The sequence below is a fragment of the Petaurus breviceps genome, unplaced genomic scaffold (assembly GCF_028583685.1).
Source record: "Petaurus breviceps papuanus isolate PSGF00001 unplaced genomic scaffold, PetGlider_PUasm1.0 186, whole genome shotgun sequence".
Taxonomy (NCBI): domain Eukaryota; kingdom Metazoa; phylum Chordata; class Mammalia; order Diprotodontia; family Petauridae; genus Petaurus; species Petaurus breviceps.
In genome coordinates this window covers 49,555,882-49,571,118 of record NW_027185798.1, presented here as the reverse complement: position 1 = coordinate 49,571,118, position 15,237 = coordinate 49,555,882, and the positions used below count along the sequence as shown (strand labels likewise).

Genomic DNA, 15,237 nt, shown 5'->3' with positions numbered 1-15,237 from the left:
AAAGGAAAGAGAGGGAAAAGAAGAGAGGGGAGAGGAGAGGTAGCAAGAGAAGAGAGAGATAGAGAGACAGAGAGACAGAGACAGAGAGAAACAGAGTGACAGAGTGGGGGAGCAGAGAGAAAGGAAAGAGGGGGAAAAGAAGAGGGGGAGAGGGAAGGAAGGGGGAGAGAGAAACTGGGGGACAGGAGAGAAAGGAGAGAGGGAAAAGAAGAGAGGGGAAAGGGGAGGTAGGAAGGGAAGAGACAGACAGAGAGAGAGAGACAGTGGAGTGGCAGGAGAGAAAGGAGAGAGAGGGAAAAGAAGAAGGGAAGAGGGGAGGGAGGAAGGGGGAGAGAGACAGAGATAGAGAGACAGACAAAGAAAGACAGAGAAACAGAGAGAGAGAGACAGAGTGGGGGATAGGAAAGGAGAGAGAGGAAGGAGAGAGGGGGAAAGGGGAGGAAGGAAGGGAGAGAGACAGAGACAGACAGAGACATAGGGAGGAGGGTTGGGGCAGGGTGGGAATAAGGAAAGCAAAGACCACTATCACTACTACATCACCTAGGCCCTAGTTTCACTACATAAGGAGGCAGCATGAGCTGGTAGAGAGAGACCAGGCCCGAGTCAGGACATCCTAGGTACAAGTGTGGCCTCTGAGCCATCCTGTCCAGGTTGTGTGATGCTGGGCAGATCTCTAAACCCCTCCATGCTCTAGGCAAGTCTTTAAGACTATAAATTGTAAAGAAAATGCTGACCTGCTTTGGTAGAGGGAGTTTCCTCAGCAGGGAATTCATAACGTTAATCAAGGGAATTACAGGTCTAGGCAAAAAATAAAATACACACACACACGCACACACCTAAATTTTATGTAATATTCATACAAGTACATTTCTGTTCACTAACTGATTCATATTTATCTTTTCTCTCTCCCTGAGATTATATTTCCCTGAGTGGTAGGAATTATTATAAATTAACTCTGTTCCTCTACACATGCTTAGGACGGCATAACCACTCAGTAAATATTTTGGATTGACTGAGAACAATTTAGAAGCTTCTTTCTTCTTTAATTCAATCTAATGAAAGAAGCATTTATTAGCGCCTATTATATACAAGGTATTCAGGAATCCTAGACAAAAAAAAAAATAATAATAGTTCTCAGACCTCAGAGTCTACAGCATCATGTCCCTCCCTACAAAGTGGAGAACAACTGGAAGTGGTTTCCCATGTTTTATATTATCAAGCAATCAACAAGCATTTATCGAGTGCCTACTGTGTACTGTGAAACTGGAAGTATAAAGACAAAATCCGTAAAAGGGTAAGCAACCACATTTATGTGCTTGGAGAGCTCATCAGGAATATACCTAGATTTTTCTGGCATATTAAAAAGTATAAAAGTTTACTGACAGTGGGAAAACAGCACTTTTGACGCCACCTGTAGATTCTCTCCTCCCTCGACAAATAAGAGTTAAGCTAAGCACCTGAAAAGCCATCTCAGAAAGAGTCCCCTGACCAATTTAACAGCATTTGATGCTTTACTGTTATTACCACTAGTCCAAGTCATTCAAGGCAGGATGGGACTCATCTTCCCAAACCTTTCAGAGTGACTTTGTCTAATCTTTCAGCAGTGTGGTACATGGCAATCAGCTGGATTTAAACAATCCCCTGGGTGGTGATATTAAATTCTACACCTACTGAGGCAATCTGCTCTATAAATACCAAACAACGCTCCCATACATGGAAAATAGTGACTTGGTTCAAAATACGCCAAAAGTTCAGGAGCCTAACAAAAGCACCATGTGAAAAATAAGATAGATCCTTTAGCTCCCATAAACATAAACCAGACTTGGTACAAGGCAATCTTTAAAGCCTCAGCATTAAAGTTTAATTGGTAACTTTGACCTTGAGTGCCACTCTCAGTAAAAATATTACAGCAGGGCTGGGATTTTCTTGAGATTTATGATCCCATGTTCTTGAAAAGTGCCTCATACTGCTGGGCTCCTGAGATAATTGATCTGTCGTCTCTTAAGAGCCTTGTTCTTTTTACACCAACATCTGTCTCAAAGCAAGGTACATACTGATCGAAACAGCTACCTCTATTTAAGAAAAGCAAAACAACAGTGACAAAAGACTGAAGACACTGAGTCTTCCAAACATTACCATTCTGCCAAACATAACGCAGGCTAGGAACCACCGTTTCTCTCAATGAAGTTGGCCCATTTTTTAAAATTATAGTATACTGTATGTGTCCTGTCCTTTTGTTAGAATGTAAGATCCAAGAAGATTCCATCTAAACTACACTTTTTCCTCTGGTATGATGCACATGGTTCTAGAATGCATAGGCCCCTAATATATATTTTCTGCATTCATATTCGAGTGCTACACATATTCAGTACAGTACATATTGCTGGTTTGTAAGTCAGAGGAAGTGAGGTCTGAATGTGGGATCTACTTAATACTTCTATGATCTGGGGCTCATCAAACTTCCCTGGACTCTAATTTCTTTCTAAAAGAAGGGGATTGAACTAGAGGACGTTATTTCCTTCTAGCTCTAAGCCTATGAGTCTGTGGGCCTATATATATTTTCTACACAGGTGACTTTTAATTATCTGTTAAAAATCCAATTAAGATATTACTGACTTCACTGATATCACTAAAACTGGTCATCTACACTTGCAGTAGGCTGGTGGTAGTGGTGTTATTAAAGACTATACAGTTACCCCTCCCACACTACATTGGTTAGGGGCACAGTGCCCTGGCAATCTAGAAAATCCACACAAAAATTTTTTGGCTCTCCTTTCATACCAGAGAAGAAGAAATTATGCATATCTATGGTATTAAAAGATAGCATATGTTGATATTATATTTTATTTTATGTATTTTTGAATTTCTAAACTTTTTCTGTGTCATCTACTAGATGGCCTTTGCACATCATCTATGGCTTCCACAAAACTCCAAAAAAATTCTCATTTAATTTTTTATGCCAACTGGAAACCATAATGGGGAAAGTCATGATGTAGAAGGGATAATTGTATTCTTAAACGCATCAGAAGATAACGGTATACACTCTACTGTTTAAGCATGTCTCTGTGGAGTAATGATAAACCTGAGATGGAGATTGGGACTACCCTAGAGAAATCTCTTATAAAGTCTATATTTTTCATTTCTGGGAGAGAGCAATCAAGTCAACAAACATTTATTAAGTATTTACTATGCACCGGGCACTGTGCTGAGCACTGGGAATACAAATACAAACTGAAAACAATACGTCCCTGTCCTCAAGGAGATTATAGTCTTCTGGGGGAAAACCACATAAAAGGAAGCTGAAAAGCAGAAATTGGAGATTGGTGGGGGATGGAGATTGGGGGAGGAAGGTGCGGTTCATGGGGAACATTACAGCAAAAGTCCAGGAGAGTCAAGGGCACAGTTTGGAGAAGAATGAACACATGACTGGCCTGGGCGTCTTCTTTAAAACAGAAGGTCTGAGAGGAGCCAGTCAATAAGTGGGGCAAGCCAAAGGGGTGAAGGGGATATTACCAGGATGAGAAGTGACAGACAAGACAATGGTCAGATTTCTTATACAAAGCACATTTGCAGAAATTTCAATAGAAGGGCTACTACATCCTTTGAGAAGAGTATTAGTTTAATATGACATTGAACTCTAAATCAAAACAAGAGAGAAAAGTACCAGGATCCATATTCTATATGATACAGAGATGTAAATGTGCTGCAAATAATCAATTTAGTTTTATAAACTATTTCAGTATACTGTAGTACACAGCATGCTGGACTTTGAAGTGCAATTTTAGGATTTGAAACCTGTTTCTCATTCTAGCTGTGTGATAATGGTCAACTCACTCAACCTCTCTATATCTCAGTATCCTCAGCTGTAAAATGGGATAATCACGTCCGTAGCATTTACTTCATAGGGTTGTCATGAAGTCCAAATAAAAGGCTATATGTAAAATGCCTTGTCAAACTTAAAGCAGAATCCCAAAGGCAAAAAGAAGGCTCCCCTATGTCAAAAACAGCACTTTTGTGATAGAAAAGAACTGGAAACAAAATGGGTACCCATCAGTTAGAGAAGAGTTGAACTTTTACATGTGAATGTGAATGTCAGAGAATTATGACTGTGAGATAAGAAATGAGGAGAGCAAAGGATTCTGAAAGATACTGAAAGATTTAAGTAAGTTGAAGATCAAAGAAAACAAGGCTAAAACAATACACAAAATGATGTGTGTCAATGAAAAGATCACTGAAAATAAGATGAACTTTCCACAACTGAAATACCAATAATGTACCCAAGGTACCCAAGAACAGCTAAGGAAGTGCTGCTGCTACTACTACTACTACTACTACTACTACTACTACTACTGCTGCTGCTGCTGCTGCTGCTGCTGCTGCTGCTACTACTACTACTACTACCACTACTACTTTTTTTTTACTTTTTGGAGGGGGGAGGGCAAGGCAATTGGGGTTAAGTGACTTGCCCAAGGTCACACAGCTAGTATGTGTTAAGTGTCTGAGGCCAGATTGGAATTCAGGTCCTCCTGACTCGAGGGCCGGTGCTCTATTCACTGAGCCACCTAGCCACCCTGCATCTCCTTCTTCTTAACAGAGATAAAGGGGTAAGAAAGGAAAACACGGCATACAGTGTCAGAGGTGGTCCCTGTATTCATTATTTTTGCTTACTTTTTTTTTCATTTTTTTACAAATGAGTGGTCTCTTCCAATAGTGGTGGTAGTGGGTGGATTATATCTGAAAATTACTATCATGCAAAAACAAAAGCCAATACAATTTATATGTGTTAAAAGCTTAAAGCACCCCATCAATGTCAGTAATTCTTCCTTTAAAAAAAACATCGGTTTTTGTCTTTTTGATGGAATTCACATAGAAACAGCCCAGGGACAAGCTGTTTGACATCCTGCTTTCATTTATGTATATTTAATGTTTTATGGACTACTGCACAGGTGGATAAAATGATTAGGTCTTTTAAATTTATATTTGGATATAAGTATACAGATGTAACCCCATCAAATTCATCCTGCTCCCACGTAATTTTGATTTCTTCTGTTAGATCTCTGTATTCTGAATGCTGTCTTTGTCCTATGCATCTTAGAGACCATAAGCATTGGGTAGGGTGATATATATTAAAAATGTTGTTCTTAAGGTTTTATTGATCAATGTTACATGTCGACAATTGCAAGCGACCATTTGGTCTGTGATGATTCTCCAGATCCAATACAGTTTATTTTATTGACTGAGTCCTCGAGGATATTTTGAAATCTATATTTGTAGTAAAGGGATTTGTTGCCTGTCAATCCATGAACTATTGAGCTCCTAATGTAAAATTCTAGCCATGATGGCATATCACACTGGATATCTGATAAGTGTCAAATTTTGCAGCCTGCAATGCATATCTCTGTGTTTCTTACACAATCTGCATTGATCACTAAGTACAAGATCGTTAAGGATAATTTTTCTGTAATTTTGTAGTGGTCACCAATCGGGTTCTGATTTGCCGCCATAAACCCTTCCCCATCTGTAACCTCAGCATTACTCTGGACTCTTAACTCTTCTTCGTTCCCACATCGTTAATCAGCTGTCAAATCTTACCATTTCTACTTTGGTAATATCTCTTGCATCTGGCCCCTACTCTCGACCTAACATAGCCACCACCTTGGTTCAGGACCTTATCACCTCTTGCTAGATTACCCTAACAGACCCCTAATTAGTCTCTTAGTCTCAATTCTCTCCAGTCTACTCTACTCATGTCTGCCAAAAGGATTTTTCCCAAGTACAGTTCTGACCAAGCAACTCCTAGATTATTGCAACAGTCTTCTAATAGGTCTCCCTGCCTCAGATCTCTCCGGTCCATTCTGTACATGGCTGCCAAAGGGATTTTCCTTAAGCACAGATCTGATCATGTGAGTTCCCTACTCAGTCAGTGCTAGTAGCTTCCTATTACCCATGGGACAAAATACAAACTCTACTGTTTAGACTTTAAAGCCCTCTACAACCTTGTTTCAATCTGTCTTTCAGCTTCATTTCACATCACTCCCCTTTTTATACTCTGTCATCCAGCAGAACGAACCTCCTCTCCATTCTTCACACAGGACGTCCCATCACCTGTACCTTTGTAGAGTTAGACCAGCCCGACACACCTAGGTTGCAAACCATCCTTGTTAAGACCCAGCTCAAGCATCATTTTCTACTAAGTCGTTTCTGATGGCCTCAACAGCTAGTGTCTTCCACCCAAACGGCCCTATATTTAAGTCGTTTGTGTATTTTTGCATTTATTAACTTTGTATTTATACTGCATATATATTTTATATGTATTCCTTGCCTCCCTCATAATAATTAAGCAGCTTGCAAGTAGGGATTGTTTCATTATTTGTGCAGGTTTTCCAGCACCTAGTATGTGTAGGTTCTTAATAAATACCAAAGGATGGATTGATTGATTGATTGATTGATTGAATAAACAAACACACCAGACTAAGTCAGTTATTCAGTGGCTTATACTACTGATTGAGTTGGTGTGGGTATCACCCATAAATCCCATTGCCTTTTTTATTTCACTCTTGGATTTCATTACATTCCACACATCCAAAGGCATGTACCCGTTATCAGCCTTTGCTACTGCTTGATAATGTGATACCTGCTTGCTCCAAAAGTATTTCTGTAGGTTTTTGACCTGTTAATCGTGTGCAACAAGAATGTCTATCAATCCTCTTCTTTTTTGGCAAGAAAGTGCTAATCTTTCTATAGCTTCCTTTGGGTAATGGGCCTTATGTTCTGTTGACAATAAAAGGTATTTTTGTTAGGATATTTTTCAAATCTGCTATGGTCTATTTTAAAGTTCTGAAAATGTACATTAAGACTGGTATTGCAGAAGTGTTAATTGGTTTAAATGTATGTCTCTTTCCATTCAGCTTTCACCTGTAAGGCATAGTTTAGTGCTAAAGCATCACTTCCCCTGAGACCAGCATTTGAAGCAATGTTCATCAGTCCGTGTAGCCAAGCCTCGATAAGCCTGAAAAGTGAGAAGGGATGGAAAGGATTTCTGTGTGGCAAAAGCAATGATGACAAATAGCATTTAATTAAACACAGGGTTGGCATTTAGGGAAAACAATAGCAGCCAACGTGGTATAAAGCAATCAGAAAATGACGGACTCATTTTGAATACATCTATGTTTAATACCTGTAAGGTACTGAGCCTGGGAAGCAAATTCTGATGCCTTTTATAAATTCCTCAAATTCTGAGTGACTTCCCTGTGGACACAGCAATGTTCCTGCCTTCCAGAGCATTAATTGCCATGAAAAGAATCAATCCCTAATTCATTCTTGTTGTCACATCGGATTTCCATAGTGGTTTTCCTTGCACAGGACATACCCAAGTGGTATTTTCTTGTGAAATTTAGAGGTATTAATAAAAAATGGAAAACTAAAACCAAAGAAATGATAATTTTTACAGGTATACACAACTGTCAGCCACATTGTCATCATCATCACAATAATCTGCATAAGAATGCCTCGTGTTTATTTCTATGTGTATATACAAAGGGGTGTGTGTGTGTGTGTGTGTGTGTGTGTTTGTAGGCTCTACATACATTTTCTCATATTACCTCTTCCATTATAACCTTGGAAGGTAGGCACTATTATTATCCCTATTTTATAGATGCAGAAACTGAGGTTTCAGAAAGGTTAAATAAATTGTTCAATGTTTCACAGTTTGTAAATGTTCAAGGTAGGATTTGAATATAGGTCTTCCTGACATCCACTGGACCAGCTTGCTATGTTCAGTAAACACCACTTTTGTGAGGACAGAAATGAAAAGCGGGAAACATATGTTTATCTTAGTATATTAGAGCCAGAAAAGGCATATATGTGTGTATGTGTATGTATATAAGTATATGCATATGTGTGTATATATGTACATTTGTACATATGTATATATACACACATATATGTATGTATCAGTGTTTCACTTATAATCTAGTCAGAACAAGTGTTTAATGTTCAGCTTATTCCAAATAATATTTTGTAGGAGCACAATCAGGCATTTTTTCTTCTCTGTTAATGACATGAGAAATAAATTAGGGCATCAGCTGAAATGCGTTTACCATTCTACAGAGCTCCTAAGTGAGTATGCTTTGCACATATTTGATTACAGCTCCCTTCTCTGATTACAGGTATTCCCTCATTTTATGAAATCTATTTGTTCCTGAAAAGTTGGTAAGGTAGGAAATTTCTCCTTATTCAAATCACATATTCCTACTTGCACTTTATCAGATTAAGAACAAAATCCCATGAGAAAAAAGAATAGAAAGTGAAACTTTTTTAACTCTAAGAACTTGAAATATAATTTAAAATACATAGTTAAAGGAAGGATAAACTTTCTAAAATACTTCATCTTTTAAATTCTTAAAATTAATACTGTTATAAAATATAAATATTATATTGAAAACATCACTCCCCTGCTCAACAAGATTCAGTGTTCCCTGTCGCCCCCAGGATAAAGTACAGCTTCCTCTGTTTGGCATTTAAAGTTTTTCACCATTTGTCTCCAAGTTATGTTTCCAGATTGATTTCCTAGTAGTCTCCCTCATATACTGTACATTCTGAGACAGACTGACCCATTTCCTGTTCCCTATATGTGACATTCCACCTTCCTCTGACCTGCTTTTTGCACAAGCTGTCAATCATGCCTGGAATTCACTCCATCTGCCTCTTGAAAACTCTAGCTCCCACCACAGTTTCCTTCAGGAGGCACCTCTTACATGAGCATCTTCCTGATTGCCCACAACAGTTAAAATAGTCATAGCTTATATTTGCAGAGCACTTTAAGGTTTGCAAAGAACTTTACGAATATTACCTCATTTTATCTTCACAGCAACCCTGGGAGGTTATTCCCATCATTCCCATTTTACCACTGAGGACACTGAGGCAGACTGCTTCAGTGACTTGCCTGAGATTAAATAGCTAGTAAGAATCTAAGGCAAGGTTTGAAGTCAGGTATACCTGACTCCCTGCCCATCACTCTATCCACTGTCCAACCTAGCAGCCCGCTGCTTCTCTCCTAGAAATTACCCTGTACTGTTGTTGTTCAGTCATTTCAGTCATGTCTGACTCTCTGTGACCCCATTTGGGGTTTTCCTGACAAAGATACTAGAGTGATTCACCAATTCCTTCTTCAGCTCATTTGATGGATAAGGAAACGGAGACAAACAGGGTTAAGTGACTTGCCCGGGGTCACACAGCTACTAAGTGTCTGAGGACAGATTTGAATTCAGGAAGATGAGTCTTCTTGACTCCAGGTCTGGAGTTCTGCCCACTGTGCCCCTAAGCTGCTTAATATGATACTTTGCATTCATTTTATATGTATTTTGAGTTTATTTACCTGAATATAAGCTGTATCCTACTGTCGAATGCCAACTCCCTGAAAGCAGGGACTATTTGATTTTTCTTTATCTCTCTCTACCACTTAGCACAGTATCTGGCACATAGTAGGTGCTTAAGAAATACTAAGCTGGAAATGATGAAAATAATGACTATTGTCCCAGGTGCTGTGCTAAGCACTTTACAATTCTTATTTCATTTGATCCTCACGGCAACTCTGGGAGGTAGATACTATTCTTATCCCCATTTTTTTTAGAAACTGAGGCAAACAGAGGTTCAGTGACTTGTCCCAGGTCACACAGCTAGTTACTGTCTGAGGCTAGATTTGAACTTGAGTCTTGACACCAGGCCCAGTGATCTATCTACTGTGTCACCGAAAGAATTTGTCCTGTGAAGTTTAGATTCAGTCAAAAGGCCCCACTCAAGGACCTAGAAGACTACATGTAGCCTTAAGTATGCAGGTTCCCCACTGCTGCACTAGAGGCATCCAGGTGGCATGGTGACTAGAGTGCTAGGCCTAGAATTAAGAAGACCTGAATTCAAATCCAGCCTGAGACACTTATTAACTGTGACACTGGGCAAGTCACTTAACCTGTCTGTCTCAGTCTCCTCAACTGTAAAATCGGGATAATAAGAGTACCTACCTCCCAGAGTTGTTGTAAGGATCAAATGAGATAATATCTATAAAGCATTTAACATACTGCCTGGAATATATTAAGTGCAATTATTATAATCATCACCATTATTATAGCTGGCATTCATATAGCACTTTCAAGCTTAAAAAGTACTTTGCATATATTGTCTCATTTGCTTCTCACAACAAACCTGGGAGGTAAGTATAATTTCTCCATCTTACAGATGAGGAAACTGAGTTTGAGAGAAGTTAAGTGATTTGCCCAGAGTCTTACAGCTAAGAAGTGCCTGTTGCTAAATTCGAACTCAGGTCTTCCTGACTTTAGGCCCAGTACTATGGGGCACTATTTTCACTATGCCACCTAGCTGCTATGAGAAATACTTCTGTTTTATTAGTACTACTACAACAGGCAGATGGATTACAGAGTCCTTACATTTGTTTTTCTGAATTCACCAGATTCCTTGGTTATCACAGTAACACTTCTACATTCTTTGGCATCAAGTCACCATGAAAGGAATCAGTTCCTAATTCATACTTGGTATAACATCAGATTTCCAAGGCGAATCCCTTGAACAGAACACACCAATATATAGCATTGTCTTGTTAGAAAGTTAGAAGCAGTTAAAAAAAAAACTTGCAAAACATTGGCCATGATTTCTCCCAGAATTGAAAGCTTTAAACTCATTCGAGAATACAAGTGAGGCACCCTTTGGCCAGAGGCAATAAAGCTTCTATAAATCCTCTAAGACAACTCATAAACTGACATGAAAAATATGGGTGTGGTTTGTTTAAAAGCTGTAACTCTTTGAAAGCTTTACTTTATAGCCAAGTGAACACTGGTAATGATGAAAAAAAAAAAGAAAAAGAAGGGGGGAAAACACCACAAATAACCTCTCACAAAATCTTTCTTTCCAGTAAGAATAGTCCAAAACACCTGGGCTTTTTACCTTTTCCTCCAATTACAATCATACAACCTTGAGCAGTAGCTTAAATAAACTTTGCCTCTAATGATCTCAACATTGACATAACAAATCTTTGGTAATTAAAGTGTGAAAGGAATAACATTTTTTTTTGCTGAAAAATCACAGACAACGATAAAAGAAAAATCTCACAGTATTCAATGGAAGAACTATTTTTAAAAAATCATTATTATTCAGACAAATAATTGGTCTCTAGAGAGAGATATTTGTGTACAAAACTTCTAAGAATTTTTTTCTTAAAAAATATTAGTCAAAATGAATGATGCAATTATAAAACCCTATACAGAGCATAGGAAGAAAAAAATAATCTCTCTCTGGAGAGGGGAAGGGTATTCATTTCATTTGGTTTCTGATTTTTCTTGAGAAATGCAAGCTTGTAGATTTTCTTTTATTGTTTTGGAACCCAGCAGGAAAGGCCTGGAAGCTGTCAGATTAAACCTAGAGTCTGGTAAGCAAATGGTCGTCCCAAGCACTGATTATAAGGAATTCAGCATTAGGTGGGTGTTAGTCAAGCCATCTTGACCTTGCCCTCAGCAGCATCCCATTCTTCTGGCTGATGGATATTTAAGACCTTCCTCTCTGGTTACCAGAACAGGTAGCATGCTGGGAGTTAAAAAAGGCTCAAAACTGGCCTGACTCTGAAGGATAATTTTGGAAACTTAACTGTAGTTATCACTATAGAAAGCCATAAAACAAACCTGGATCCACTTGTCTGGGGAATCTTCGAAGTCCATTAGGGGGTTTCTGTGCAGTGATAAAAAGAAAAAAAGATTAAAGGCATCTGTCAGGTGGTTTCTGAGACATTAAACTATCATGCTTTAGAAGGCAGAATGAACAGCAAGAATACTATAACTGAAGTGAATAATCTTAAGTGCTTATGTGTCTTGTTGTCTTCAAGCTTATTTTCAGCATATTTAATTTCCTCTCCACACCCCAGGATTTTACATTCTAAATAGCACTGATGTTAAATAAATAATTTCTGAGAGAAGTGGTTATCCAGGATTATCACTTTTTAGCTTGCCAACACTATCTACTTTTCCTCAAATCCTATTTCCTTTATAGATGTTATGAATATATCCATCAACATGCTTTGTATACATCTATATCTGTTGTATATATGCACGTGTGTGTGTGTGTGTGTGTGTGTGTGTGTGTATCAACCTTAGATTGTAAGTTCCTTGAGGGCAGGAACTACTTTGTATGCTCGGCCTCTAGCATTATTATTTGAAATGTAACAAATAGATGCTTAATATATACTTGCTAGTTGGATTTGATTATACTATTAATAATGATAGTTAACCCTTACATATAGTTTTAAGGTTTGCAAGGAGTTCACATACATTACCTCACTTGATCCTCACAATAACCCAGTAAAATGGATGTTATTATTGTCCCTATTTTTACAGCTGAGGGTGCTGAAAGAGGTTACGTGACCTGTCCAAGTGACAAAGATAGCATGTATGTACATATGAGTCAGGATTCAAACTCAGGTCTTCCTGACTTCTAAGTCCGATCCTCTGTTTATAAAACCACCTGGCTACTATCAATGTTTAAGCTCTATGGTGACAACTAATGCTACAATGGCAAATATAACAACAACAGTAACCACCTCTACTGCTACTACTATTTAACCACTAGTACCATACAAGCTGGCATGTATCTAGCCCTTTAAGGCTTACTAAGCACTTAAAAATACACTTCTCATTTGACTACAGGGCACAGGACCACAAAGCTTTTTTTCTTCCTGGCAAGAGCTGACAAATGAAGCAAGTGAGAAGTAGACACATGTTTATACTCATTATCACCATCAGAATTTCTTTATCTCTACATCTATTTAACTGAACCTCAGAACAAAACATAATGTTTTAAATGTTACTCAAAATAGGCAGCCATAAGCATCCTGCATAGAGAGCTAGCCTTGTTATCTGGGAGACCCAAGACCAAGCCTTAACTGGCTGTGTGACTCTGAGAAAGTACTTTTAGTGGCTACAGGGAAGTCTGTTAGACTTCGTAAGTCCTAAAGCAAGTGGCAACCTGCATTGTGAGAGTTTCCTCACAGGCAGTGTCTTATAGTAAATGGTATTATAGGTCAGATCCAAAATGAAGGAGAGGGAGAGGGAGAGGGGGAAGGGAGAGGAGAGAGGGAGAAAGAGGGAGGGAAAGAGGGAGAGAGAGAGAGAGAGAGAGAGAGAGAGAGAGAGAGAGAGAGAGAGAGAGAGGGAGAGAGAGAGAGAGAGAGAGAGGGAGGGAGGGAGGGAGGGAGGGAGAGAGAGAGAGAGAGAGAGAGAGAGAGAGAGAGGGAGGGAGGGAAAGAGACAGACAGACAGACAGACAGAGAGACAGAGAGAGAGGATGCAAAAACACGAATTTCTGTTGGCTGCAACTGCCTAAGTCAAATAGAGAAATACTAGTTTAATTACCAATCAAGCCAGCCAATAAGCATTTATTAACTGATTCCTATATTTTGGGCATTGGGCTGGATATTGGAGTTACAAAGAAAGGTAAAACCAATCCCTACCGTCAAGGAGCTGACATTCTAATGGTGGGGACAATACATAAATAACTAAGCGCATATAAGAGACACATGGAGTGGATGGAAGGTAATCAGAGAGGGGAAGGCATTTGTAGCAGAGAGGTCTGGGAAAGGCTTCCCAAAGAAGGTGGGATTTGGACTGAGTCCTGAAGGTAGCCAGGGAAACTAAGACATGGAAGTAATGGAACAGAGCGATTCAGAACTAAAGGACAGGTAGTGCAAAGGTATGAACATGAGAAATGAAGTGACATGTTTCAAGAGGTAGAGGAGGGCAGATGAATTGTTGTTTCTCCTTTGTTCTTGAAGAGAACCATGACATCAGTGCGGTGAAGCCATAACATGCAAGTGAATTGGATTTAAGTGAGGGAGGGGCTGTGCGAAGTCACCAGTCTCACTTTCTCCTCCAGAGCCACCTGGGTCCAGTGGCAAGATATAGATCAGGACAACTGGAGATGGACCCAGATGCAGTGGAAGACCTTGGCCTTTGTAAGCTAAGGGCTTTCTGAGTTCTCACTTTGACTGAAGCAATGACCATTCAGTGATTAAGACTAGGTAAGAAATGAGCCAAAGAATGGCCTCTTTTACCTAATCAAAAAAAAAAAAAAAAAAACTCAATCTGAGAGGGGAAGCCCCTCGGGTTTCTGGCCAAAACAGAAACAATTACTATTAACATTTTAGTGTAGTTTAGAATGACAATTTAAGAAGGGGCCAAGTTGTGAAGAATCAAACTGAGGAGTGTATATCTGATTTTGGAGGTAACAGGAAGCCACTGGAATTCACCAAGCAGAATGGGTGACACAATGATGCCTACACCTTAGAAAAACCATCTTAGCAACCAAATGGATAATGAACTGCAGTGGGGAAAGACTTTGAGGCAAGGAGACCAACCAGAAGACTATTACAATGATCCAGGAAAGAGTTAACAAACACCTGAACTAAGGCGGTAGCTATTTGAGTAGAGGAGAGAATACATATGAGAGATGTTGTGAAGCTAGAAATTACAAGATTTGTCAATGGACTGGATATGTAGGATGACAGTACAAGGAAGAAGATGACACTAAGATTGTGAGCCTGGGCATCTAGGTTCATGGTGCCTCAACAATAATAGGGAAGTTGGAAAGAGGAGAAAGTGGTGGGGGAAGGAGGATGGTAAATCCTGTTCTGGATATGGTGAGTTTGAGACATTTTTGTTGTTGTTCAATCAAGTCACTCTTCGTGACCCCATTTGGGGTTTTCTTGGCAAAGATATGGGAGTGGTTTGCCATTCCCTTCTCCAGCTCATTGTACAGATCAGGAAACTAAGGCAAACAGGGTTAAGTGATTTGCCCAGGGTCACACAGCTATTAAGTGTTGGAGGTCAGATTTGACTCAGGTCTTCCTGACTCAAGGCCTGGCAGTGAACTGCCTAGCTGGGCCAGTGAGATGACTATGGGACATCATCTGCATTTGAGAAATTCAAGAGGTAGTTGGTGATATATGACTATAATTCCTGAGAGAAGCTAGGCCTAGAAATAGAGATCCATGCACAGAGATGGTAATTGAACCCAAGTGAGCTGATGAGATCAACACATGGAACAGCATAGAGTGAAAAGAAGAGAGGAATTAGGACAGAACATTGGAGGACACCCACACTTAATGGCTGTGGCACAGATGAAGAATCCAGAAAGGAAATTGAGAAGAAGTAGTCAGGTAGGAAGAGAACCAAGAGAGAACAG

General features: G+C 39.4%; 1 protein-coding gene across 1 annotated transcript in view; it reads right to left on the bottom strand.

The window, feature by feature from the left end:
- Window positions 1–15,237, bottom strand: part of VAV3 (vav guanine nucleotide exchange factor 3) — a 457,197-nt gene that overhangs the window by 118,630 nt on the left and 323,330 nt on the right. Inside the window, exon 19 of the mRNA XM_069090495.1 lies at window positions 11,688–11,733. Within this exon, the coding sequence (XP_068946596.1) occupies window positions 11,688–11,733 (46 nt within the window). The remainder of the gene's footprint in view (window positions 1–11,687; window positions 11,734–15,237) is intronic.